The following is a 27,505-nucleotide window of genomic DNA, read 5'->3' as shown; positions in this document are numbered from 1 at the left end:
CGTAGAATGCGTATTCGAAAACCAAAACGAATCATCAATTGAAAATAGAAACAAAAAAAGAAAAAAAGGAAACCTTTAGTCCCGATTGGTAATACCAACCGGGACTAAAGGGCCGCCCCACGTGGCCAGGCCAGGAGACCCTTTAGTCCCGGTTGGTCTTACCAACCGGGACTAAAGGTGCACCTTTAATTCCGGGCGCGAAACCAGGACTAAAGGAGAGGACCTTTAGTCCCGATTTGGTACTCCCGGTTCTAAAACCGGGACTGAAGGCGGTTGAGAACTGGGAGTACAGCCCATTTCTCCACTAGTGTTCTGAGTCATTTTCCTACACTCATTGGAGATGGCCTAAGAAGAGGTAACTAGGGCCAGGCAATTTGTTTAAACTCAAAGGTTGATTCATTTTATTACTTCGTTTCGTGCACTTCTACAAGCCAATGGTTTTTTTATAAAACCAAAAGTCTCCTAATTCGGCGTCACCTTCCTCGGTTCATTTTTACAGTTGCATTAAAGTTGCTCGCATCCTCCACTGGTGGTCCCCTTGCTCGCCACGTACAGCGTAGTCGCCTAGTCGCCACTAAGTCTTGAGGTTGGATGTGCCATGCTGCCGATGTGTCGCTATTCTGGCAGTGCTGTTCCCCACACGCTCAAAAAGCGTCATCGTTGAGTCGCCGCCAAGGCTTGAGGCTCAACCGAATGCACCACCTGGCCGTCGATGAACTCGTTAATGCACTTGTTCACACGCTGCCGCTAATGCGTCTCTGCCAAGCATAGAGCTGTCGGGATAGGGTTAGGGTTTGGAGGAAGAAAGGAGGAAGCTAGTGGTAGTGGCTCTCAGTAAATGGGGAATTGAAGTAAGGTCATGAGGGTGCAGGTCTGCGTGAGACAAAGTGAACTAGTCTCGGGCCGAGAAACTGAGTTGTGCTATGCGATGGCCACCTTACTACTTCTTGCCATCTGAGGGGACTCGTTCACTTCGCTGAAAAGTTAGGCTAAAAAGTACTATTCATTGATTTATTATGAGAAAAACATTATACCATGGCTGATAAGCCAGGTTGATAAGTTCGCTGATTTGTATAAATTATTCCGTTTATCGTCACAAAACACCTGACTTAAAAAACAAACATTTTGATATCGACAGCGTAGAGCTGAACAACTGACACTCAATTCAGTGGTTGATATTTGAGGAAAAATACCCACGGTAGGCCTTGTATAGATACATGTATATTCACTTTAATCCACATATGTTGGAGTGGATTAAAATAAAGTTTAGGTCAATTTCACTCCAATCCACTTTAACATATATGGATTGAGATGATGCGCATCAAACAAGACCGTAGATGGAACCTAGCTCATAGAGAACATGCGTTCATCACCATCGCCCTCATATTTTGCATCTGTCAAGATACAACCTCTATCAAGGTGGTCCATTAACCAAGAAAAATTGTTGCATCCAAGAACAAAATTGTTCTACCAATAAAAATTGACCCAATATTATATTGAACAAATTTTAAGCTACTATAAAAATAAGGGTTCTTCTCCTTGTTAAACGCTATTCACTCCATTCCAAATTATAAAATGCTTTTGACTTAGCTTTTGTTACGCACTTAGATATACTATATGTAGATATATAGCTAAATAATACATCTAGTAGAAAAGCTAAAATATCTTATAATTTAGAACGGAGGGAGTACTATAGAAATAATTTCGATAATGCTGCAGTTAAGATGTCTGGAATGGACGGATGCCTCACTCGCTCACTCCCGCACCTAGTCCCTCTAGCTTCCTCCTCCTTCCGTGCGCTCGCGCCCCGCGCCTACCCTAACGCGTGGCCATGGTTGCCTCCCTGGGCGGCGACGGCGCGCTTCCCCACCCCGGCGTCCTCCTTCCCCACCTGAGCGGTGCCCCTCCCCCACCCCGGCAAGATCCAAGTAAGCCGTTGACCCTCCCCTACCCCTGTTGGCGGCGCCCTCCCTAGATCCGACAGTGTCTCCTCCCCCCTCGGTCGACGGCGGGCATGGCGGGCGTGCGTGTGCGCACCATCCAGCAAGCCTGCGCCACCGAAGTTGCTCACCAGGTAGGTCATGGCCGCGCGACGATCGATGTTGTTTTTCAAGTATTTCTGGACGGTTCTTCAGACATGTTGCAAGCCCATGTTTCAAGTGTTTTAGTTGTTTCAGATGCATGTTTCAATTATTTCATGTGAATGTTGCAAAAGTAGATCGAGATGTTGCATATGTTACAATGGTTGCACACGTATGTTGCAAGCGTCTATCCCCAATGTTTCATCCGTTTTTTTTACATGTGTTTCAGACGTATGTCTCAAGTATTTCATCTGTCTTCTTTTGTTTGTTGCATTGAGATGTTGCATATGTTGCATATGTTGCAATGGTGTTTCAACTATATGTTTCAAATGTTTTATCTGTTTTAGACGTATATTGTAAAGTTTTCATCTTGTTTGTTGCACGGTGCGGCCGGTGGCTGTCGCTACTGCTCGGGCACAACCGGATCAACCAACGTGGGTTCCCCGTGCGGGGCGCAGGGTGGGCACGGGTCCCTACGATGAACGTGAGCGCGGGTGCTGGGGCGGGACGCGGGACGCGGGACACGGAGCATGGTGCGGAATGCGGACGCGGGAGCGGCGCAAGCGTCGGAGCCGCATTTGAACGGATATCCCGTCGGACGCAGGCGTTCTGAAATAATTTTGTCGAAGTACATAGCAAGAAATGTAATTTATTTTGAACGGAATGAATATTGTGGTGAGGATCGTTTCACCGTTGTCCTACGTAGCCTACCAAACATTTTTCTTTCATATTTCAACCTCCGGCGTCCACGAATGAGCAGAGTATAGGCGAGTGGGCATGTCCCATTCCAGCTCCCTCCACCACTTCCTCCGCCACGTTTCCATCCCTCCGGACCCGCACCTCCTCCCCACCGCGTTCAAGTCATGCCCGACGCTGCCGCTCGCTCGCGCTCTCCACGCCGCCGCCGAGGTCACCGGCCTCGTGCGGGACCCCTTCGTCGCCTCCTCGCTCCTTCATGCCTACCTCCGCCTCGGCACCACGGCCAACGCGCGCGGCGTGTTCGACGGAATGCCGCGCCCGCAGAGGACCGTCGTCGGTTGGAGCGCGCTGGTCGCGGCGCACGCGGCGCGCGGGGACGCCGAGGGCGCCTGGCGCCTACTCGAGGAGATGCGGTGGGACGGCGGCGTGGAGCCGAACGTCATCACCTGGAACGGGCTCGTGTCTGGGCTCAACCGCAGCGGGCGTGCCCGGGACGCGGTCGTGGCGCTCGTGAGGATGCACGGGGAAGGGCTCCTGCGTCCTGATGCCACGGGCGTCTCGTGCGCGCTCTCTGCCCTTGGCGACGTGGGTTTGGTTTCGGTGGGCGAACAGCTGCACGGATACTCAGTGAAGGCAGGTTGCAGGGTGGACGCCTGTGTGGTCACCGCCCTCATCGATATGTATGGAAAGTGCGGGCGGGCCGCGGAGATTGTCCGGGTGTTTGATGAGTCTAGCCACGTGGATGTTGCTTCTTGCAATGCCCTCATCGCGGGGCTATCTCGGAACACGCAAGTCTCTGAGGCACTAAGGTTGTTCAGGGAGTTTGTTGGCCGGGGACTTGAGCTGAATGTCGTGTCCTGGACCTCGATTGTTGCTTGTTGTGTGCAGAACGGTAAGGATTTGGAGGCTGTGGAACTTTTCAGGGAGATGCAGGCACAAGGGATTGAACCAAACTCTGTCACGATCCCTTGTGTGCTGCCAGCGTTTGCCAATGTTGCAGCTCTGACACATGGGAGGTCAGCGCACAGTTTTGCTCTCAGGAAGGGCGTTCTGCATGATGTTTATGTGAGCAGTGCGTTGGTGGACATGTATGCAAAGTGCGGCAGGGTTAAGGATGCGAGAATAATATTTGACGCAATGTCATCTCGGAATGTGGTGTCATGGAATGTGATGATCGGTGGCTATGCTATGCATGGAGAGGCTGTGAATGCAGTTCGGTTGTTTCACTCAATGCTGGTGTGCAAACAGAAGCCTGACATGGTCACCTTCACCTGCGTGCTTGCTGCTTGTACCCAAGCCGGCCTGACAGAGGAAGGGCGTCACTATTTCAAAGAAATGCATGCTGAATATGGTGTTTCTCCGAGGATGGAACATTATGCATGTATGGTTACTCTTCTAGGACGTGCTGGCAAGCTTGACGAGGCATATGATCTCATAAGTGATATGCCATTTGAACCAGATGGATGTATTTGGGGTTCGTTATTAGGCTCTTGCCGCGTTCATGGCAATGTGGATCTGGCTGAGGTTGCAGCAGAAAAGCTCTTTCGTCTAGAGCCAGAAAATGCTGGTAATTATGTCCTGCTTTCTAACATTTATGCTTATAAGAAAATGTGGGATGGGGTTAATAGAGTTAGAGAGATGATGAAGGATGTAGGCTTGAAGAAGGAAAAGGGCTGTAGCTGGATCGAGATTAAGAACAAGGTGCATATGTTGTTGGCTGGTGATGATTCACACCCTATGATGACTGCGATAATTGAGAAACTAAAGCAGCTTAATGTTGAGATGAGGAAGCTAGGCTTTGTGCCAAGCACAGATTTTGTCCTACATGATGTGGAGGAACAAGAGAAAGATGATATCCTTGCTGTTCACAGTGAGAAGCTAGCTGTCGCTTTGGGACTCATAAGCACTAGCCCAGGCACAACCCTTCGGGTGATAAAGAACCTCCGAATTTGTGGCAACTGCCATGAGGCAATGAAATTTATATCATCTTTTGAGGGGAGGGAGATATCTGTTAGAGATACCAACAGGTTCCATCACTTTAGGGGTGGAAAATGTTCCTGTGGGGATTATTGGTGACTCTGTTTGTGCTTTCCTGCAATACTATTTGCACAACAACTTGATGAGGATGGCAATGGAACATAGCATTCATTTCTGGATTTTTTTCCATAAGGTAATTGTTTAACTATGCAATCTGGCCTGACTTCATATGTCAAAAGGAAGAAGAAAATCCGATATCAGGACTTATACATTATGCATTGGAGAGGAAAAAAAAGAAGACTAATGCATTATGCAACAACAGCTGCTGTGTAGTGTCTTTAGGTGACCATTTCAAATTTATCTATCTGATATTTTCATCCCAATATATATTTGTTTCCTAGGCAGTTCTGTATTTTTGCATCTACACATGTATGATGGCCAGTTCTTTAGTTAGTAGTTCTTTAGCCAGTTCTGTATTTTTGCAACTACCTCATGATTTTGTGATTTGCTATGATAGCATGGTATAATTCCTTACATATGAAGTGATTAGTTATCATATGATATTTTACTAGGTCCAACTCTCCAAAAACATTTGATATGCAATTCAGCACATTTATTATCTTAATGTCATGAATGTGTTCTAATTTGAGATTCACCACAATTATTGCTGCTAGTGATCAAGTCATCCTAACAAAACCACTTGCCAAACCGGTCTACACAAAGTAGCGGGCAATCGTATCAAGTCATTTCCAAAAACATTTAGTCGATTTTGCTAAAGTTTTAAGGTGTGAATGCGAGGTTTTTAAGTCTACTGGTGTCCAACTTTTGACGTGGGGCCCACTTATATACCTAGTCGCACCGATCTACACAAAGTAGTGGGCAATCATACTGAATTATCTCCAACAAACTTTAGTCAAATTCACTAAAATTTTAAGGTATGAACACGAGGTATTAATTCTAGGTCCAACTTTCGACGTGAGGACCATGTATATATCTACTCACACCAGTCTAAAATCGTACTAACTCATTTCTAACAAACTTAAATCAATTTTAAATTTTAAGGTGTGGATGTGAGCTTTTAAATTCTAAGGTCCAGCTTTTGACATAGAATGAACATGTAGTTATAATGGTTTTGTTATTATTGGATCATACTAGATGGATTTGGACTTAAGAGCAATTGTATTGGATTGGACTTGACATTAATCATTTCGTATTAGGGTAGGTTTGGATTTGGATTCTTTTTCCTTGGATTTTAGTTGGATTTATCCATATGGATTTGGATGCTAATCCATTGTCACCTGTAGTTGGAGCCCAGCAGGAAAAAAAGGATTCTTCTACTTTCTCAGCTCATGGACTGAGGAAATTTGCTCTAGTATGTTTGAAGGGGATGGTATACTTGAGGCATTTGTTCTATAAGGCCTGAGGAAGGAGATTTTTCGCCGGTTCAAATTTTGAGATTCAGTGAAAGGTAAAATATTTGTCATTCAAAGAGGAAACAAATTATATAATGGTGAGGAGAAAAATTATATTTTAGGGGAGTTTTATATTTGATACTCAAGAATTATACCCCTTGGTTACTTATTTTGTGATATCGCAGGAGCAAACAGGAGGTCCATCACCCTGAATATCTCCAAAGAAAACTTTTTTTTTCTTGAACACGCAGGAGAGCTGCGTATCTTTGTATTAAGAAGAAAAAAGGGGCAAGAGCCCTTACAACACCCACCCACACTCCTAATCTCTTAGAAAAACACACGCGCCTTTTACTAAGACAAAAAACGACGTCACCACCACAAAAGGACCCTACTGGCTATCTACAGGCTCAAGTGAAGAGCTTCCCTGAGCCTTTGCAAGACTCCAGTAATGTTGTTCCTCACTTGCGAGCAGCAATGCTCCAGCCAAGTTAGGAGGAGTACCATAAAAAAACGCATCGATTGCGATGGTTCCAAATTGTCCATGCCCCAACGATGATAAGCGATTTGAGTTCTTTTTTGTGTGAACCATCCATTCTTGACTCTGCCTTGGCCCACCATTCATCAAAGGAGGGTTCATCTTGTTCTGGCGAAAGGGCCTGTAAACCCACTTTCTGCAGCAAAACAAACCAAAATTCTCGCGCAAACACACATGATACTAACAGATGATTGATAGTTTCTTCCTCTTGATTGCAGTGGGGGCAGCGGGTAGGATGTCGGAGACCTCGGCATGCAAGCCTGTCTGCTGTCCAGCATTTGTTATGTGCTGCCAACCACATAAAGAAGCGGCACTTTCCAGGAGCCCAAGTTTTCCAAATACGCTCCCATGGTCTGAATGTAGTGGAGCCAATGAAGAAGGCCTCTGTCATGTGGGGCCGGCATTACAGCCGGCACCCTAGGAAGCAGCAAGCAGCCAGCAAGGCCTTGACCGGCCAGGAGCACCCTAAAGGGCCTGTAGTGTGAAAGGGTCATGAGTGTGAACAAGTGATTTAGGTGTGAGTGAATCAGAGGGTGATCAGCCGCCAGGCTATCTCCTATATATATGTAAGCTAGACCTTTGATTGGGGTTAAGAAAGAAGATGTTATCTAAACCCCTCACCTCTCTCAAACTCTAAACCTCATCTCTTCCCCAGGCAGCCAGGCAACAACCCTGGCGCCACCCCTACCTAGTTCCTACGAGCTACGAAGTCAGGGAGCTCCTAGCCTTGGAGTGGAGGCCCTTGACAACCTGGTATCAAGTTTCCGGCGATCCTCCGGCCATCGTTCCTCGGCTTCCGCTGCTGCATCCCAATCCTCCACCCCCAATTCGCCCACCCACTCCACTGACTCTTCCTCGATCCCCATGGCCGAGCCCACCATTGGCGATCTGACCAAACTCATCGGGGACCTCTCCAAGAACATGGCGGCGATGCAACAGCAGATCGTCACGCTGCAGCAGTCCCAGCTGCCGCCATCAACCTCCATGGGACCCCGAGGGTCAGGTTTCGATGACCATCAGGGTGCCCGTCCCCCACGGTTCTAGAAGCTGGACTTTCCAAAGTTTGACGGCAAGTCCGATCCACTCGCCTTCCTCAACCGATGCGAGTCATACTTCCATCAACAGCGGATCGCGGCCGAAGAACAAGTTTGGATGGCTTCTTACAATCTGGAGGGAGGAGCCCAGATGTGGTACCTGCAAGTCCAAACCGATGAGGGCACGCCGTCCTGGCGGCGATTCTCCGAGCTGCTCAATCTCCGTTACGGGCCTCCGATCCGCTCCAACCCGATGGCCGAGCTGATGGAGTGCAAACGCACCTCGACGGTGGCGGAGTACCAGGATCGCTTCGAGTCTCTGCTTCCACACGTCGGGCTGCTCGACGAGCGCTAGCGGGTCCAGGCATTCACAGCTGGACTGGGCCCTCCGCTCAGCATCGACGTACAGGTGCAGAAACCGCAGACGCTGATCATGGCGATGAATCTCGCGCGCACCCTGGAGCAACGCGAACAATACTACGCCGTGCCAACGCGTGCGTCGTCCCCTGCTTCGGGGCAAGTCACCTACAAGGCCGCGGCGCGCGGGATCCTGCCAGGCGGTCCTCTGCCGCTGGCCCTTCCGGCACCGCCGTCCAGCATGCCCGGTGCGTCGGCCTCCTTCGCGGGCCGTCCCCTCCGACGACTATCGGAGTCGGAGATGGAGTCGCGGAAAAGACTTGGGCTCTGTTTTAACTACGACGAAAAATTTGAGCGCGGTCACAATCGGGTGTGCAAGCGCATCTTCTTCCTGGAGCTCTCAGAGGCCAATGACGCAGAGGACACAGCCGCCGCCGACGCCGCCGCGGACGACCCCCACATCTCCCTCCTCGCCATGGCGGGCGTGCGCACACCGGAGACGATGCAGGTCCGCGTTCAGATGGGCGGCACTACTCTGCTCGCCTTGCTGGACTCAGGGTCCACACACAATTGTGTCCGAGGAGGCCGCGGCGCGCACGTCCCTCCAACTCCAATCCCGGGGCAGCATGAAGGTCACTGTGGCTAATGGCGACCGGGTGCCCTGCCCCGGTGCCTACCGCGCCGTCCCCTTCTCCATCGACGGCGAGCGCTTCACCACCGATTTCTTCGCCCTACCCCTCGCCGGGTACGACGTCGTCCTGGGGACCGACTGGCTGGCCGCGCTGGGGCCTATACTCTGGGATTTTGGCACCCTGACCATGTCATTTTGCATGGTGACCACCGCGTCTGCTGGTCGGGGGTGGCCAGCTCTCCGGCTCCATCCTTGCGCGCCTGTAGCGCTGATGACTTGCTTCCGGCGCTCCTGGAGGAGTTTGCACCGGTGTTCGCGGAACCATCCGGAATGCCGCCACCGCGTTCTCAAGACCACAGCATCACCTTGCGCCCAGGCTCCACACCGGTGGCGGTCAGGCCCTACCGCTACCCCGCCGCCCACAAAGATGAGCTTGAACGCCAGTGCATTGCTATGCTGAATCAGGGCATCATCCAACGCAGCATGTCGGCCTTCTCCTCCCTTGTTCTGTTGGTCAAGAAGGCCGACGGGACATGGCGCTTTTGCGTGGACTACCGCGCATTGAACGCCATCACCATGAAGGATGCGTACCCCATCCCAGTCGTCGACGAGCTCCTCGACGAGCTGCACGGCGCCCGGTACTTCACCAAGCTCGACTTGCGCTCGGGGTACCACCAAGTGCGCATGAACCCGGGGGACGTGGCGAAGACGGCGTTTCGAACCCATGACGGACTCTATGAGTTCCTCATCATGCCGTTCGGCCTCTGCAACGCCCCGGCAACATTTCAAGCATTGATGAACGATGTGCTGCGATCCTTCCTCCGTCGCTTTGTCCTCGTCTTCTTCAACGACATCCTGATCTACAGCGACTCCCTCGCCGCACACCTGCGTCATCTCTGCGGCGTTCTCAAGGTATTCCAGCAGCACCAGCTGTTCATCAAGCGCTCCAAATGCGCGTTCGGCGTCAGCTCAATCTCCTACCTGGGGCACATCATCTCGGCCGACGGAGTGGCCATGGATCCAGAGAAGGTTCAGGCTGTGGCAAACTGGCCACAACCGCGCTCGGCCTGGGCTGTGCGTGGCTTCTTGGGGCTTGCGGGATACTACCGCAAGTTCGTCAAGAACTTCGGCGCCATCGCCGCCCCTCTGACAGCTCTGCTAAAAAAGGGCGGCTTCACCTGGACCGACGCCGCCGGCGCCGCCTTCACAGCTCTCAAGATAGCCATCACCTCCGCGCCGGTGCTGGCCATGCCTGACTTTGGGCAACCGTTTGTGGTTGAATGTGATGCGTCCACCTATGGGTTTGGAGCTGTTCTCCTCCAGGCAGGCCACCCAGTGGCGTTCTTCAGTAGACCAGCAGCACCACGTCATCAATCTCTCGCGGCTTATGAGCGGGAACTGATCGGTTTGGTTCTGGCTATTCGTCACTGGTGACCATATCTCTGGGGGCGCCAATTTCTGGTACGTACTGATCATTTCAGCTTGAAATTCTTGCTAGACCAGCGCTTGGCCACGATCCCGCAGCATCACTGGGTCGGCAAGCTGCTGGGGTTCGATTTCACGGTGGAGTACAAAGCCGGCAGCTCCAACATCGTGGCCGACGCTCTGTCTCGGAGAGACACGGAGGTGGGCGCGATCCTAAGCCATCTCCGGCCCGCGCTTCGACTTCGACGATCGACTACGGAAGCCCACGAGCTGGAACCCGCCTTGGTTGTCATCAAGGAAGCAATCACCGCCAACCAGCGCGGCGCTCCTTGGTCCCTCGTCGATGGCCTGGTCGTGTTCCAGGGGCGCCTCTACATCCCGCCGGGCGCCCCCCTGCTGTAGGAACTGATATGAACCCGCTAGGGTTTATGGATGATCTTTCGATGAGAGGCGTGAGACAACTCGATTTGGTGGATGGAGATGACGTTCACGGCCCGACTACAGCCTTCCAAGACTGCGCCTTAGCAACCGATACACCACCTCCAAAGGCCGTCACGATCTTGTGGAGCGCAACAACCAGCCACTAGGGCTCCCGTCCTGCAAGCAATCGAAGAACTAGCAAGAACAACGAAACAAGCACTGAATTTGCAAGATGAAATTGAAAGCCTCAAACTGAATCTTATTATGAGTGGGGTTCCGAAGACAAGGAGACGGGCGGCTGGATCAGCACGCGCGCCTACAAGCAAGTAGCAAAGGCTAAACTTGATCTAAACAAAATCCAAGTGTTCCTGGTGGCGGCTAAGGGGTATATGATGTGTGGAGGACGACCACAAGAGAGTTTGGGTCGTGCTCCAACCCTAGTACGCGTCCCTACTGGACTCTAAACGATACAAGCCCATTGGACTAACTTAAGGTGGCGCAGCACCCTGGACAGAATAGACCTCTTGGTGATTTTTGGACTGTTGACGCTGCTTCTGAGCAGGTATGAGTACGAGGTCAGATCCGTATGAAAGTAGACTTTATTAGCTTTCCAACAAGTCCAGAATCACCCCAATCCGACTCCGTATGTAACCGTGGCGACCGTCGCAAGTTAGAGGTGTGCTGCAGTCCGAATCCAGCCTACGCGAGTCCTTTTCCCTTTCGGTCTTCTCCTTGATTCCTAATCAAAACAAGAGTGCACGTGTCTCCAAGATCTAAACAGGATGGACAAGAGCTCAAGAAGGAACTCACTTGATGATTAACTTTTCGAGCACGAGCACGAGTAATAGGACCAGCAGGTGTCGGCGTGGACGGCGTGGATGTATGATCGGTGTTGATGTCCTCATCATCCTCCCTTTCTTGAATTTGAGTCGTCCTCGACTCAAGCTCATCCTCCTCACCCAAATAAGGCTTCAAATCTGCAATGTTAAATGTGGGACTAACCCTAAAATCTGCAGGAAGATCAAGCTTATATGCATTCTCATTTATTCGTTGCATCACTTTAAAAGGACCATCCGCTCTAGGCACCAATTTAGATTTTCTTAATTCAGGAAACCTATCCTTTCGCAAATGCAACCAAACCAAATCTCCAGGTTCAAGAATCAATTCCCTTCTACCTTTATCTCCAGCAAATTTGTACTTAGCATTCATGCGCTCTATGTTTTCTTTAGTGGTTTCATGTAGTTTTAGCATCAATTCAGCACGTTTCTTAGCATCAAAATTCAACTTTTCAGAACTTGGCAATGGCATTAAATCAATAGGAGCACGTGGTAACAAGCCATAAACAATCTCAAAGGGACACATCTTCGTAGTAGAATGCAGCGAACGATTATAAGAAAACTCAATATGAGGCAAACAATCTTCCCACATCTTAATATTCTTCTTTAAAATAGTCCTTAACATAGTAGACAAAGTTCTATTCACAACTTCAGTTTGACCATCAGTTTGGGGGTGACAAGTGGTGGAAAATAAAAGCTTAGTCCCCAATTTGGCCCATAAAGTTCTCCAAAAATGGCTAAGAAATTTAGCATCACGATCAGAAACAATTGTATTTGGCACACCATGCAAGCGAACAACTTCTCGAAAGAACAAATCAGCAATATTTGTAGCATCATCAGTTTTATGACATGGTATGAAATGTGCCATTTTAGAGAATCGATCCACAACCACAAAAACACTATCTCCCCCTTTCCTAGTCCGTGGCAATCCCAACACAAAATCCATAGAAATATCCTTCCAAGGAGCACTAGGAACAGGAAGAGGCATATACAAACCGTGTGGATTCAACCGGGACTTAGCCTTTTGACATGTTGTGCAGCGAGCAACAAATCTCTCCACATCTCGTCGCATCTTTGGCCAAAAGAAATGACCAGCAAGAATGTCCTCCGTCTTCTTCACTCCAAAATGCCCCATCAAGCCACCTCCATGCGCTTCCTGCAGCAACAACAAGCGAACGGAGCTAGCTGGAATGCATAGCTTGTTAGCTCTAAACACAAACCCATCATTGATGATGAATTTGTTCCATGTTTTCCCATCTTTACAATGCAGCAGCACTTTTTTAAAATCAGCATCATGAGCATATCGGTCTTTAATTGTTTCTAACCCAAAGATCTTGTAATCAAGTTGATTCAGCAAAGTATATCTCCTAGACAATGCATCTGCAATGATATTATCCTTCCCTTTCTTGTGTTTGATAACATAAGGAAAAGATTCAATATATTCAACCCATTTTGCATGTCTACGATTCAGTTTTCCTTGACTACGAATATGCTTCAAAGATTCATGATCAGAATGTATAATAAATTCTTTGGGCCACAAATAATGCTGCCATATTTCTAATGTCCACACTAGAGCATATAATTCCTTATCATATGTAGAATAATTAAGAATAGGCCCGCTCAATTTCTCACTAAAGTATGCAACATGTTTGCCTTCTTGTAACAAAACACCACCCAATACAATTCCACTCGCATCACATTCAAGCTCGAAAGTCTTATTAAAATCAGGGACTTGGAGTAGAGGTGCATGTGTTAACTTATCTTTCAGCACATGGAAGGCGTGCTCTTGTGCTTTGCCCCAAGAAAAGGGCACTCCCTTCTTTGTAAGCTCATTCAATGGTGCAGCAATGGTGCTGAAGTCCTTCACAAAACGGCGATAGAAACCAGCAAGTCCTAGGAAACTCCGCACTTGCGTAACCGTCGTGGGTACAGGCCATCCTTGTATAGCTTCCACCTTGGCTTTATTAACCTCAATTCCCTATGGAGTGACAACATAGCCAAGAAACGATACTCGATCGGTGCAGAAAGTGCACTTCTCAAGGTTACCAAACAAACGTGCATCACGTAGAGCATTGAAAACAGCACGTAAGTGATCAAGGTGTTCATCTATGGATTTGCTATAAATCAGTATATCATCAAAGTAGACAACAAATTTTCCAATGAAAGCACGCAAAACCTCGTTCATTAATCTCATGAAAGTACTAGGTGCATTAGTTAACCCAAAAGGCATGACTAACCACTCATATAGACCGAACTTAGTTTTGAAAGCAGTTTTCCATTCATCTCCCAATTTCATACGAATCTGGTGGTACCCACTACGCAAATCAACCTTTGAAAACACAACAGCACCACTCAATTCATCAAGCATATCATCTAATCGTGGAATAGGGTGTCGATATCAAATAGTGATATTATTAATAGCCCTACAATCAACACACATGCGCCATGTTTCATCTTTCTTAGGCACTAAAATCACAGGAACAGCACAAGGACTAAGAGACTCACGCACATAACCTTTGTCTAGTAGTTCTTGCACTTGTCGCTGAATTTCCTTTGTTTCTTCCGGATTGGTTCTGTATGGCGCACGGTTTGGCAAAGATGCTCCAGGGATAAGATCAATTTGGTGCTCAATCCCGCGTATTGGTGGTAGCCCCGCTGGTATCTCAATGGGGAACACATCAGAATACTCCTGCAAAATGTTAGCAACAGCAGGGGGCAAAGAACGTTGCATATCCTCAAATGAAATCAGAGCATCCTTGCATACCAAAGCATAAGCAACAGAGGTGGATGCATTGAACTCATTAATATCAGATTTTGTAGCAAGCATACAACGTCCTTTCAATTTTATCTCATCTTTGTCATCAACAACAGATTTGTCATTTTTATTGCTCTCGCTCTTTGCTTTTGCAGCCTTAGTAACATCAGATTGCATAATAGCTTCAGGAGACATAGGATGCAACACAATTTTTCGATCATGGTATAGAAACGAATATTGATTTGATCTACCATGATGCATCGAATCTCTATCAAATTACCATGGTCTACCTAGCAGAATATTGCAAGTTTGCATAGGCATAACATCACATTCAACAATATCTTTGTATGATCCGATGGCAAAATCGATTCGCACAAGTCTCGTTACCTTTGCCTTACCACTGTTGTTCAGCCATTGGATGTAGTAGGGATGGGGGTGTGGTTTGGTGGTGAGGGCGAGCTTCTGTACCATGTCGCTACTTGCCAAGTTGTTGCAGCTACCTCCATCAATGATCATGCGGCACGAACGCTCCTTGATGACACACTTTGTTTGGAATAAAGTGTGTCGCTGATTTTGCTCCGCCTTCTCCATTTGTGCACTAAGCACTCGCTGTACAATCAAGCTCTCATAGTGCTCCGCATCACCTGCATTAATGTGTTCTTCTATGTGTTCCTCACTACCTGCATAGTCAGCCGTAAGCAATGCAAGTGTATCTTCATCAAAATCACTAGCAGATGAACACTCACCATCATCTTTGACAATCATAACACGCTTGTTTGGGCAGTCACGCATCATATGGCCATATCCCTTGCACCGATGACATTGTATGTTGCTTGTTCTACCTGTCGATGCCACGGATGAAGTACTCGTAGCCGGCTTTTGCGCTGTCTTCGCTACTGAATTGGTGGGGGCAACTCGAGTCTTGTCACTAGATGATGGCGTAGGAGTACGTGTAGACGGAGTTGTAGACGTGCGCTGCTGCCATGAACTAGCTTTCCCTGCAGAAACATTAGTCCTTGCGCTAGCACGTCGTCCCTGCACTTCCCGTTCAGCTTTACAAGCAAGATGAAACAGTTTGGTTACGTTATTGTATTCTTTGTAAGCGAGGATATCCTGGATTTCCCGATTTAACCCACCTAAAAATCTAGCCATAGCAGGTTCCTCATCCTCCTCTAATTTACAACGCAATATGCCCGTTTGTAATTCCTGATAGTATTCTTCTACACTTTTAGAACCTTGTCTCAATTGTTGCAACTTATTTATCATATCACGGGCATAGTAAGATGGAACAAATCTAGCTCTCATGGCTCGTTTCAGCGCATCCCAAGTTTTAGGTATGTTATTAGGATTTTTCTTGCCATATTCGATCCACCAAACAGAAGCAAAATCTGTGAACTCACTAGTAGCAGCCCTAACACGTGTGTTCTCAGAAAATTCATGGCATGCAAACTTTTGATCAACAGCAATCTCCCAAGTAATGTATGCATCAGGGTCATATTTACCATCAAAAGGAGGTATTTTAAATTTAATCTTACTGAAAGCATCATCATTATTGTGTACCTCGCGTCGGCGGCGGCCACCCATACCTCTACGGTTGTGACGTAGGCGACGTCGATCACGAGTGTCTCGATCATCATGTTCAGTATCACCTGTGTATTCTTCATCATAACTACCATCCTCTCGATCTTCCTCCTTTTCTTCTTTATGCTGGTCTTTATCATTGTTGTGGAGGTCATCAAAACGCCTCAGCAGAGCAGCAAGGCTTTTGTCCACACTAGCAATGGACTTCTCCAAACCTGCAAGCTTGTTGTTTGCGGCAATCTGCGTAGCCTCCAACTGCCCAAGTTTGTCATTTGTCACCTGCAAGTCATTATCAAGTCCCTCCGTGTGCAGCTTCACTTTCCTTTCAAAATGTTGTATGATGCCCTTTGTGCGAGGCGAATGTGGAATTTGGTTATCTCCGTCGGACCCTGGCATGGTTCAAAGACAAAGACAACAAGAAGACAAGTGAAGAAATAAAAGCCCTACAACTACTAGGATGTAGCTACAGCAAGTCGCTCACTCTCCACCTGTTACACAAGTTCTTACCAGTTCTTACCTTGCTCGACAGGAGGGGTCGTCTACCAACAAGTCTGCAGCAATGGATGAAGTGTATCGGTGCCGCAGCACGAGACCTGTCAAGCTGTAGAATATGTGGAGCTATAGGTAGGCTGAAACAAGGAACGAACTAGCACCACGTTAGTTACAAAAAGTAAGCTGAATAATCGTTCAACCGGCGGTACTGTGCTGGTCCTAGTCTAGACTGTGCTAGAGACGTGAGCCTGGACACAAAGGAGAGCACAACACACCACCCAAAGTGAACAAAAAATCTCTAAGACCAGCCCCTTTCTCTTCTTTTCTTTTGCTTTTTTTTTCTTTTTTTTTTCTTTCTTTTTTTTTTGAATATATATATATATTTTTGTTTCAGGGGGCACTCAAAACTGATTATATGAACAAGAACACTCCCAAAGAGTAACTCAGCACACACATTTTTTCCGAAAGGGCAGGGGTATTCCGGTAAAAAAAAGATATGAATACTAATCTCTCTCTCTCTCTCTCTCTCTAGAGTAAGCCACTCGTTTAGATATGAATACTTGCAGCGTGGTTAGTTTGATATTTGTAGCACAGGGTGAACTGATTCTTCATCCGATTGGAACTTCCAATTCTACTCGGACTTGGCCAATAGCGAGGAATAACCGATTCCTTGATCCGACTCAAACTTGAAAACCTACTTGGATTCGGCCAACAGAGAGGAACAGCCGATTCCTTGTCCGATTCAAACTTCAAACCCTACTTGGATTCGGCCAACAGAGAGACTATATGATAGCGCGTGTTGTGATAGGAAAGTGACAAGAACTCGAAACTCTAAGGGAATAAACTAAGACCAGCAATCCGACACACCCGATGCAACCGAATATTCAACAAGCCTTAACTAGGTAGCACTAGCCACGGCTCAAAGGTCTATAGGATTGCAGGAAACTAATCTACTATTTTTTTGGCTTTTCTGGACTATAGAAAAAATAAAACAGTGAAGGATTGGAAGTCTCTCACCGATAAACCTTACTCTGATACCAATTGATATAAACCCGCTAGGGTTTATGGATGATCTTTCGATGAGAGGCGTGAGACAACTCGATTTGGTGGATGGAGATGACGTTCACGGCCCCACTACAGCCTTCCAAGACTGCGCCTTAGCAACCGATACACCACCTCCAAAGGCCGTCACGATCTTGTGGAGCGCAACAACCAGCCACTAGGGCTCCCGTCCTGCAAGCAATCGAAGAACTAGCAAGAACAACGAAACAAGCACTGAATTTGCAAGATGAAATTAAAAGCCTCAAACTGAATCTTATTATGAGTGGGGTTCCGAAGACAAGGAGACGGGCGGCTGGATCAGCACGCGCGCCTACAAGCAAGTAGCAAAGGCTAAACTTGATCTAAACAAAACCCAAGTGTTCCTGGTGGTGGCTAAGGGGTATATGACGTGTGGAGGACGACCACAAGAGAGTTTGGGTCGTGCTCCAACCCTAGGACGCGTCCCTACTGGACTCTAAACGATACAAGCCCATTGGGCTAACTTAAGGTGGCGCAGCACCCTGGACAGAATAGACCTCTTGGTGATTTTTGGACTGTTGACGCTGCTTCTGAGCAGGTATGAGTACGAGGTCAGATCCGTATGAAAGTAGACTTTATTAGCTTTCCAACAAGTCCAGAATCACCCCAATCCGACTCCGTATGTAACCGTGGCGACCGTCGCAAGTTGGAGGTGTGCTGCAGTCCGAATCCAGCCTACGCGAGTCCTTTTCCCTTTCGGTCTTCTCCTTGATTCCTAATCAAAACAAGAGTGCACGTATCTCCAAGATCTAAATAGGATGGACAAGAGCTCAAGAAGGAACTCACTTGATGATTAACTTTTCGAGCACGAGCACGAGTAATAGGACCAGCAGGTGTCGGCGTGAACGGCGTGGATGTATGATCGGTGTTGATGTCCTCATCAGGAACTCCTCGCCGCCATCCACGAGGATGGCCACGAAGGCATCCAGCGCACGCTGCACCGCATCCGTCGAGATTTCCACTCACCGAATCTTAGGCGGGTGGTCCAGGACTTCATCAAGGCGTGCGCCACCTGTCAACGCTACAAGTCCGAGCATATGCATCCTGCAGGACTGCTCCTTGCTCTGCCCGTACCGACGACGATCTGGGCCGACATTGGGATGGACTTCGTTGAAGCTCTGCCTCGCGTGGGCGGCAAATCTGTGATCCTCACCGTCGTCGATCGCCTTAGCAAGTATGCCCACTTCATTCCCTTGGCGCACCCGTACTCCGCCGAGTGAGTGGCCCAGAGCTTCTTCTCCGACATCGTGCGGCTGCACGACATTCCCCAGTCGATCGTCTCCGACCGCGACCTGGTGTTCACATCGCTGTTCTGGAAGGAGCTCATGCGGCTTACGGGTGCCAAGCTCCACATGTCGACTGCTTTCCACCCCCAGTCTGATGGGCAGACCGAGGCTGCCAACAAGGTCATCATCATGTACCTTCGATGCTTCACTGGTGACCGGCCCCGTTAATGGGTGCGCTGGCTGCCCTGGGCGGAGTTCATCTACAACACCGCTTTCCAGTCCGCTCTCAAGACGACACCCTTCAAGCTCGTGTATGGCCGTGACCCTCCAACCATCCGGTCATACGAGCCGGGTGAAACACGGGTGGCGGCGGTGGCCAAGACCATGGCGGAACGCGACGAGTTCCTGGACGACGCCCATGCCCGCCTGGAACTGGCCCAGGCTGTCTACAAGCGCTACTACGACAAAGGGCATCGCGACGTCAACTTCAACGCCGGGGACTGGGTATGGCTCCGCCTATGCCACCGTGCCCCGGCCTCGCTCCAGGGGGCTGCCCGCGGCAAGCTGCGGCCCAGGTTCTATGGACCATACCGCATCGCCGCTGTAATCAACGGCGTCGCCTATCGCCTCGAGCTCCCTCCTCGCGCTCGCCTGCACGATGTGTTCCATGTGGGCCTACTCAAGAAGTTCATTGGCACTCCCCCGTCGTCGCCTCCGGCTCTGCCCCTCGTGCATCACGGCACGTCCCAGCCGGTCCCTGAACGCGCTTCCTGCACCCGGCTGGCCCGCGGCGTCCGTCAAGTCCTCATCCATTGGCAAGGCGAACCAGCAGCATCAGCAACCTGGGAAGACCTCGATTCCTTCCAGGATCGCTACCCAAGCTTCCAGCTCAAGGACGAGCTGCTCCTCGAGGGCGGGAGAGATGTCATGTGGGGCCGGCATTACAGCTGGCAGCCTAGGAAGCAGCAAGCAGCCAGCAAGGCCTTGACCGGCCAGGAGCACCCTAAAGGGCCTGTAGTGTGAAAGGGTCATAGTGTGAACAAGTGATTTAGGTGTGAAAGTGAATCAGAGGGTGATCAGCTGGCCAGGCTATCTCCTATATATATATGTAAGCTAGACCTTTGATTGGGATTAAGAAAGAAGAAGTTATCTAAACCCCTCACCTCTCCCAAACTCTAAACCTCATCTCTTCCCCAGGCAGCCAGGCAACAACCCTGGCGCCACCCCTACCTGGTTCCTACGAGCTACGAAGTCAGGGAGCTCCTAGCCTTGGAGTGGAGGCCCTTGACAGCCTCATATATATGCAGATTTTGCCGAATATTATCCTGATGCCGAGAGCCGCCATACATGAGCATCCTCCACTCCAAGCTGCAGAGTCACCTCCGAGAGAATATCCCATAGCGCTAAGAATTCAGTGATGATTCCCACAGTTAGAGCTCCTTGGATATCCACAATCCAGCCATGGTTAGTAAGGGCTTCCAGCACAGTCCTCTTATTAGCTCTTCTCTTGTTAACAATGGCAAAAATTTGTGGAGCAAGATCAGCTACTCATTGTCCATTGATCCATCTGTCCTTCCAGAATAATGTGCGAGCACCATGACCCACTTCTGAAATGATTTTGCCACGGAGAGAGAGCTCTTATTGAAAGATGAACTTGGATAGGAAAGGCCAACCATGGTTTATTGGGCTCAGTTTTCTGTAGCCACAGCCATCTCATTCTAAGTGCCCATCCCAGCCTTTGCAAGTCATAGATTCTAAGCCCTCCAAGCTCTGGAGGTCGGCAGACCTCAGGCCATGCCACAAGACAATGCCCACCTTTCACATCTTTGCGTCCGCTCCAGAGAAATCCCCTTCTTATTTTATCTATTGCCTTGAGAGCCCATGTTGGAAGGTCCAAGGCCATTGCCAAATAGACTAAAGTTGAGGTGAGTACAAATTGGACTAGTATTCCTCTCCCAGCTCGAGAGAGCAGGTCTGCTTTCTAGCCAGGCAACAAATCTGCAATTCTGTCAATTATTGGCTGGACTTGTGCTCTAGTTAGTTTATGCATAGATAAAGGTATACCAAGATACTTGCATGGAAAATCCAGAATTTCACATGGCAATCTTTCTTGCAGCACCATAATATCAGTCTCTGAGCATTGGATGGGATCAGCATTGCTTTTCTGTAAATTGGTTTTGAGACCAGATGCTTCCCCGAAAAGTTGGAGAATGTCCAGGATTAAATCAATGTTACTGGAAGTGTGTCGAAGGAATAAAACACGATGAGACAAAGCCCGAGTTGCAAGGGGTTGCAAAAGTCCCTCAGTCGAGGCCTTTGCCACCATATGAGCAAGTACAACCATCACCAATATAAATAGCATAGGTGATAACGGATCACCTTGTCGCAGTCCTCGCCTGTGAAAAATTACCTCACCAGGGACACCATTTAGTAGCACCTGTGTTGATGAAGATGGTAGAAGTCCACTGATGATGTCACACCAAATAACACCAAAACCCATCTTCCTCAGGACTTCTAGGAGGAATGGCCAGGACACCGAATCAAAAGCTTTCAAGATATCCAGTTTAAGGAGAATCCGGGGCTGTTTCTGCTGGTGGAGAAACCTCGCCGTCTGTTGGACAAGCATGAAGTTGTCCTGGATGAATCTCTTTTTTATGAAGGCACTTTGACTACTTGAGACCATCTGGTCAAGATGAGAAGCCAGCCTATTTGCAAGTTTTTTTTGATCAATTTAGCAAAACTATGCAACAGGCTTATAGGATGAAAATCCTTGACATTCCTTGCCTCATCCCTTTTGGGCAGCAAGGTAATATAAGCTATATTAAGAGTTTCCAGGTTTCTGAATTTTCTGCTGCCAATGGCAGAAACTGCATTCATAATGTCTTGCTTTATAATTGACCAGCAAGTCTGATAGAACTGACCTGTAAATCCATCAGGTCCTGGTGCTTTATTGCTCGGCAGTTGGCGGATAGTTCTCCACACCTCATCCTCAGAAAAAGGAGCATCAAGTTGTCCAAGCTCATGGCCTGTGATGTGTAGCTCGTCAAGATTAATTGTCCAGTCTCTGTCCACACTTGTCCCAATCAGACCATTGTAGGAGTCATAAATTGCTGCTGCCTTGCCATCATGATCTGTAATCACTTGGTCCTCTTGAATCAACTGAGCAATGAAATTCTTGTTCTTACGATGGTAGGCATGGAGGTGAAATAGGGCAGTGTTGGCATCACCATCACTAAGCCAATTAATCCGAGTGACATCTTGCAATTGTTTGTTGTAGTAAGGATAAAGCCAAGGAATGTTTTTTTAATTGATTACACAGCCACCTCTCGCTAGGTGACAGATCTCTGTTATCCTGGGCAATCTCCAGCATATGTAAGATCTCTCTTGCTAACCCCAGCTGACTGTTGATGTGCCCAATCTTGCTTTGACTCCAACTCTGCAGCCCCTTGGCTGTCGCTTTGAATTCCTTGACAGGGTCTCAAAGGGGCAGGAAACAGCAGGAACAGAATTCCAAGCCGTCTCAACTACGCTCTGAAAATCATCCTGTTTGGGCCAAAAAGGTTCAAAGTGGAATCTAGGTTTCCCAGCTTTGCGATCTGTTAACCCAAGGATCAGAGGACAATGATCAGAATCTTCCAATGCAGCACTTTGCAGGAGATAGTCCGAGAAGAGCTGTTCCCAATCAACAGAACATAGGACTCTATCCAGCTTAACCATTGTTGGTGAGTCTTGCAGATTAGACCATGTGAATTTGTGTCCATGAAGAGGTATTTCTTTTAAGGACAAATCATTGATCAGCCTTCTAAATCTTCCCATCATGGCACGGTTTAGGTTACTATTGTTCTTATCCTCATCTTTGTAGATGCGATTAAAATCTCCAAGCATCACCCAAGGTCCTTGGCAGGCAGCACAAATATCCCTCAATTCCTGCAGAAACATGATTTTACTATCATTGCCTTGCGGTCCATAAACACAGGTGAGCCAATTTTTAACTTCAGGAATCAAGACTATTTGACATAACAAGAACACTAACATGACACTTTTTATTCTATTGCTTCTTTTAAGTAATAGAACATTGGAATTAGAAATGATTTTACTATTTATGCCATTGGTTTTGACAGTGATCACGATTTAGGTGCTGAGAAGGGCACACTATTGCTAGAAGATACAGAACCATTTATCAATATCTAGATTGTGGTGTTGATAAGTGTGTCTGAATACTTTTAGCTATTGTTGTTTGTTGTTTTGTTTCTATAGAAATGAAGTGTATGTTTACGTGTCTCTGAAAATGGACTGAATAATATTATGTCTGGAATGAGTTGGTTGTCAATAATAATGCATTTTTTAAATGGCCTTTTGACAAACTGAATGGACCAAGTGCATTAGCTAAGAATAAGATTATTGATGCATCTGGATACGATTGTGGTGATCTCTTAGTGGTGGATTTTGATTGCTGCCATGCTGCTTTCTAGTCCATTTTATTCAGCCACTCTTCTGATTTTGATATGTGTGCAGGTCTTCATGACGATGGTAGCTCGGAACACTTGAACTTACCAACAGATGCAACATTACTTTTCTAATAGGATTGAATTAGCAGACTTTCTCTGTGGTCTATCTACAACAACAACAACAACAACAACAACAACAAAGCCTTTAAGTCCCAAACAAGTTGGGGTAGGCTAGAGTTGAAACTCAGCAGAAGCAATCAAGGTTCAGGCACGTGAATAGCTGTCTTCCAAGCACTCCTATCTAAGGCTAAGTCTCTGTGGTCTATCTGCAGAATAGAAATTGATGTTCTGTCTTCTCCGCCAATAATGGTGTAGATATCGTATACATTCTTACTACTGCAATAGTAGCTGGATACCTCCCGAGTCTTGAATTGGTTCCAGCAATGTGCCCTGCTTGTGAAGGTTTTTGAGAAACCTGGATTGGAATGGACTAACCTGAGTTATGTGGTTCATCTTAACAAAGTTTTAACTACATATGAATATTGTGATATGTTTGCTTTCAAGTTTAATTGTTGTTACATGCTGCTTTCTACTTGTCTGATTCATCTTTTTCATTGTCTGCATTTTATATGTGTGTGTTGTTTATCTGTTACTGTGTATGTGTGCTTTTTGTATCCTGGATGTACGATTTGGTACTGTTGTTTAAGCTGCTGCCAAATCTGAGAAGACCCGGTTGGCGTGATCCTCTCTGGCAGGGCAAAAACAATGCTGCTGCAGTGCAGCTGGATTTTCTGGCTACAGAAAAAGAAACATCAGCAACAATATGGATTGCAACAGATTCTTAGAAATTTGAATTGTGTGATCGTAATTTGTCTTTGTTTAGTTGGCCAACGACAGCGCAAGGGCATCAATCCTACGCTTTGTTCTGCAAAATTACTTCAGCAGCCTGCAGTGAATGAATAATGTTTTTCTTTCACAACATTTTAACATAAGAGTTAAATTTCAGCTAAGGTGCAGCACAGCAAGCGTGGCACACTTGCATTGACTGACACTATTACACTAATGTGTCTGTGGCTGCGACCTGAGAGAGAGAGAGAGAGAGAGAGAGAGAGAGAGCAAGGAGAACATGCTTTTGTCATGCTCATGGCCAGTGGTAGAGAACTGTTATTACAATTTTACAAGTTTGAAGATATGCTATTACAATTTGTTTATTTGGAGAACTGCCATTATAATTCCATGTCTCACCTGTCCATGCCATTTTCTACACTTCTCCTGTATATGGATCATTGTCAGATACATAGACGTGTACGATGTTAAGTCCCTGTGTCCTTTCCGTTAGAACAGGCTCGCCAGCGGCGGACTGCACGCGAGCGGAGCGGCGGACTACGCCGTCGTCCCCGGCGGCGTCCTCGTTCCCGTCTCCTCGATCGCGCCATGGCCGGAGCCCACCCTTGCCGTGGATGGCCGCCCTCTTCGAGACCGAGCTTGCCCGTGCCATGGCTGGAGCCGAGCTTGCCCGGCGGCGTCCCCGTCCCCGCGCCATTATCAGAAAGACTGTCAGAATCCTCCATATTGCTACTGTTGTAAGAAGACTGGCCACAAAAGCAGTGTGTCCTGAGAAAAGAGGTCTTAGAGTGTGTGGTTTCGGGCTACCTGGACAGGGTTTCTATAGTATCAGACTTCCAAACAACAAAACTGGCCCCAAGAAGGGAGCAAGAAGAGTAATGACTATTCTGAATGGTTCTGCCAATATAGAGATACCAACTACATCTAAATTCGATAGACACAGAGACAAGGCAGATGAAGAAGAGGATGAGGAGGCCGAAGCTCCAGATAAATACAACTCCAAGCAACCTCAACACAACCAACAGAGTGCTGTGATCAAAGAGGCTAATAGGGGTTCAGCTGCTCAGCAGAAGGGAAATGCTACTCAGCATGTAGAAAATATTGCACATAAATATACCCCAATTCAAAACAAAGAGGTTGAGTCATTTGTAGAACGAGTTGCTGAAGAATCACTAACACAGAATGAGGATGATAACAATACAATTGGTGGAGGTCAAATCCTTACTCAACAGAGCGTTACAGATAATCTCAATGTCCAAAACACAATAGATGATACGGTGCTGCCACAGGAAAGTGATGATGTTGAGACAACCCTGCTGAACTCTACAACAGAACCTAAGGAGATACAACAGAATAATTGTTGAACATTTGGTCAATTTACGACTTATATTAATCCATAAAAACGACTTAACCAATAGTAACAGTACCACTAACCATACTGTAACACCACCACTACTGCGGATAGTATTTAACAGTGCAGTAACCAAGTACGCTAACAATGCTAACAGAATAACATATGAATAATAGCGCACAGTGGGATTAGGTTTATACCCTAGGGTGGGACTACCGGTACCCGCGGACAGTGAGCCACCATCTTCTCCGTCGGTGGCGTTGGTGCGGGCACCAGTCCTCCTCGTGTCCACCATGTTGCAGAGGAGGTCGCGCCGGGTGGCTCCTGCAGGTGCGATGTTGGAGCAGTAGCACGGGAAGCTCCTGCAGGTGCGGTGTCGGAGCAGTAGCACGGGATTCTCCCATCAGGAAACAGAAGCCCCCGAACAGGAACCTGCAGAAGTGAAGACAAGGCAGCAGTCGCGCCGGGAAGCCGGCGCTCCCAAAAACTTGATTCCCCGCCTACCCGTGCAGGTACGCTTGACGGGGGAAGTTCCGGAGGCCTGCTACCGAAGCTCCCTATGCACGCAGAAAACTCTGGTTGGAGATGTAGACGAACAGCTCAGCGCTCAGATGTTGCCCTGTCGGGGGAATGAACCTGGACAGGGTGGTTGGACGTTGGGAGTTGGCTGCGGCGGCTAGGGTTTCGGTTGAGCCAAGCGACAAAACCAGGTCAAACCAAACCAAACCAGGCCAAGGCCCGGCCGCGGCGCGCGGGCGGGCGGCGCAGCTCGGCGGCGCCGGCGGCGCGCGCGTGTGGCCTCCCGGTTCTCCCTCTCAACTTGTCTGTGTGAGAGTCCTAAGACTCACTATTTAAGTTGAGAACCTTTTTAGTGAATTTCCCATGTGGTACTAATCACTTTTTCACTTAACAATAATTATGGGCCTTTGAAGTTTATTTGATTAATTAGAATAAATAATGGGCCTAGCCCAAATTAATCTAACAATCCCCACCAAACTTCAGAAGTCCACAGTTAATGTCTTCAGTTCTGAGCTTATTTGATATACCAGTGTTTCGATAGAGACTGTTAAGTTGAACATCCATCTAGAAAAGGAGTTTACACTCATTTACAACTGACCAATGGACTATGCCTTGAATTGACAGTTTTGTGCAAAGTGAGGTTCACTCGATTCCTTTACTGATACTAGGCTGCCTGTAGCATCCCCTATGGTTGGAGCATATAAGTCATACTCTTGGCCTATTCATGAGTATCTAGAGATCACCCAAATCTCATAGATTGTGACTAGCAATCGAACTCACATAGGTGTGTTCCTTTAAGATGCCCTGTAGGTCGACATCTTTGCTTCTCATTAAGCCACTCGGATCACATTGAGGTATTTACCAACCTGCCATACAGATAGGAAGAGAAGTGCATTACTCAAGAGATTGACCTTTATTAAAAGGGTCTCTTCCCTCAGTCTATCCATAGCTTGTTTCACCATCCTAATTCATGGGATCTCCGATCACATAGGACAGGTTGCCACTACGATAGAACTTCATGTGGGTCTCAGTCCCATCTCACTCGATGCACTATCTATCACATTACACGATAGTCCCTTAGTAAATTGATCTGCCAGATTTTTAGACGTATGGACATAGTCCAATGCTATTACTCTAGAGTTTCTCAATTTTCTGACAGATTTTAACCGACGCTTTACATGCCTAGTGGTCTTCATGTTATCCTTTGAACTGTTTACCTTGATAATTACTGTTTGGTTATCATAGTTTATAGAAATTGCGGGCACAGGTTTTCAACCACCGGCAAATCCATAAGGAGCTCACGGAGCCATTCAGCCTCAACAGTAGCGGTATCAAGTGCTACAAGTTCTGCTTCCATTGTTGACCTCGTTAAGATGGTCTGCTTGCAAGACTTCCAGGAAACAGCACCACCTCCAAGTGTGAATGTATATCCACTTGTGGCTTTTAACTCATCAGCATCAGATATCCAATTTGCATCACAATAGCCCTCGAGTACCTTTGGGTACCCAGTATAGTGAATGCCAAAGCTCGACGTTCCCTTTAGATAGCGCAATACTCTTTCAAGAGCACGCCAGTGATCATCTCCCGGATTTGAAACAAACCGGCTTAATTTGCTCACAGCAAATGAGATGTCAGGCCTCGTTGCACTAGCCAAGTACATTAGTGAGCCGATGATTTGGGAGTATCTCAACTGATCCCTCATTATTCTTCGGTTCTTTCTCAGGATCACACTTGGATCATAGGGAGTGGACACAGGCTTACAGTCACTATAACCAAAGCGACTCAGTACCTTTTCCATAT

General features: G+C 47.6%; 2 protein-coding genes across 13 annotated transcripts; both read left to right on the top strand.

Moving 5' to 3' along the window:
• Positions 1-2,843: 2,843 nt before the first annotated feature.
• LOC136512831 (pentatricopeptide repeat-containing protein At1g20230-like) lies at positions 2,844-23,579 on the top strand. Of its 12 annotated transcripts, none has more exons than XM_066506838.1 (6): positions 2,844-4,950; positions 5,913-5,975; positions 6,062-6,225; positions 21,478-22,308; positions 22,404-22,517; positions 22,663-22,979. In XM_066506838.1, the coding sequence occupies exon 1, from the start codon at positions 2,859-2,861 to the stop codon at positions 4,854-4,856; it is 1,998 nt and encodes a 665-aa protein (XP_066362935.1). In that variant the 5' UTR covers positions 2,844-2,858; the 3' UTR covers positions 4,857-4,950; positions 5,913-5,975; positions 6,062-6,225; positions 21,478-22,308; positions 22,404-22,517; positions 22,663-22,979. The 12 variants fall into 12 exon arrangements, 11 of the variants coding, with proteins under 11 accessions (XP_066362935.1, XP_066362937.1, XP_066362938.1 ...); XM_066506840.1 differs by lacking the exon at positions 5,913-5,975 and having other exon boundaries at positions 21,478-21,913; positions 22,016-22,308; positions 22,663-22,978; XM_066506841.1 differs by lacking the exon at positions 5,913-5,975 and having other exon boundaries at positions 21,478-21,913; positions 21,984-22,308; positions 22,663-22,978.
• On the top strand, positions 7,569-8,093 carry LOC136510777 (uncharacterized). Its single transcript, XM_066505118.1, has 2 exons — positions 7,569-7,649; positions 7,749-8,093. The coding sequence occupies exons 1-2, from the start codon at positions 7,569-7,571 to the stop codon at positions 8,091-8,093; spliced, it is 426 nt and encodes a 141-aa protein (XP_066361215.1).
• Positions 23,580-27,505: the final 3,926 nt, after the last annotated feature.

Source organism: Miscanthus floridulus, chromosome 16 (assembly GCF_019320115.1).
Source record: "Miscanthus floridulus cultivar M001 chromosome 16, ASM1932011v1, whole genome shotgun sequence".
Lineage (NCBI taxonomy): Eukaryota > Viridiplantae > Streptophyta > Magnoliopsida > Poales > Poaceae > Miscanthus > Miscanthus floridulus.
This window is presented reverse-complemented; position numbering and strand designations above follow the sequence as displayed.

Coding starts and splice junctions, on each gene's coding strand:
- LOC136510777 (XM_066505118.1), top strand. CDS start 7,569: ATGGCCGAGCCCACCATTGGCGATCTGACCAAACTCATCGGGGACCTC. Junction 7,650..7,748: donor CGGCGATGCAACAGCAGATC/GTCACGCTGCAG, acceptor CCACGGTTCTAG/AAGCTGGACTTTCCAAAGTT.
- LOC136512831 (XM_066506845.1), top strand. CDS start 2,859: ATGTCCCATTCCAGCTCCCTCCACCACTTCCTCCGCCACGTTTCCATC.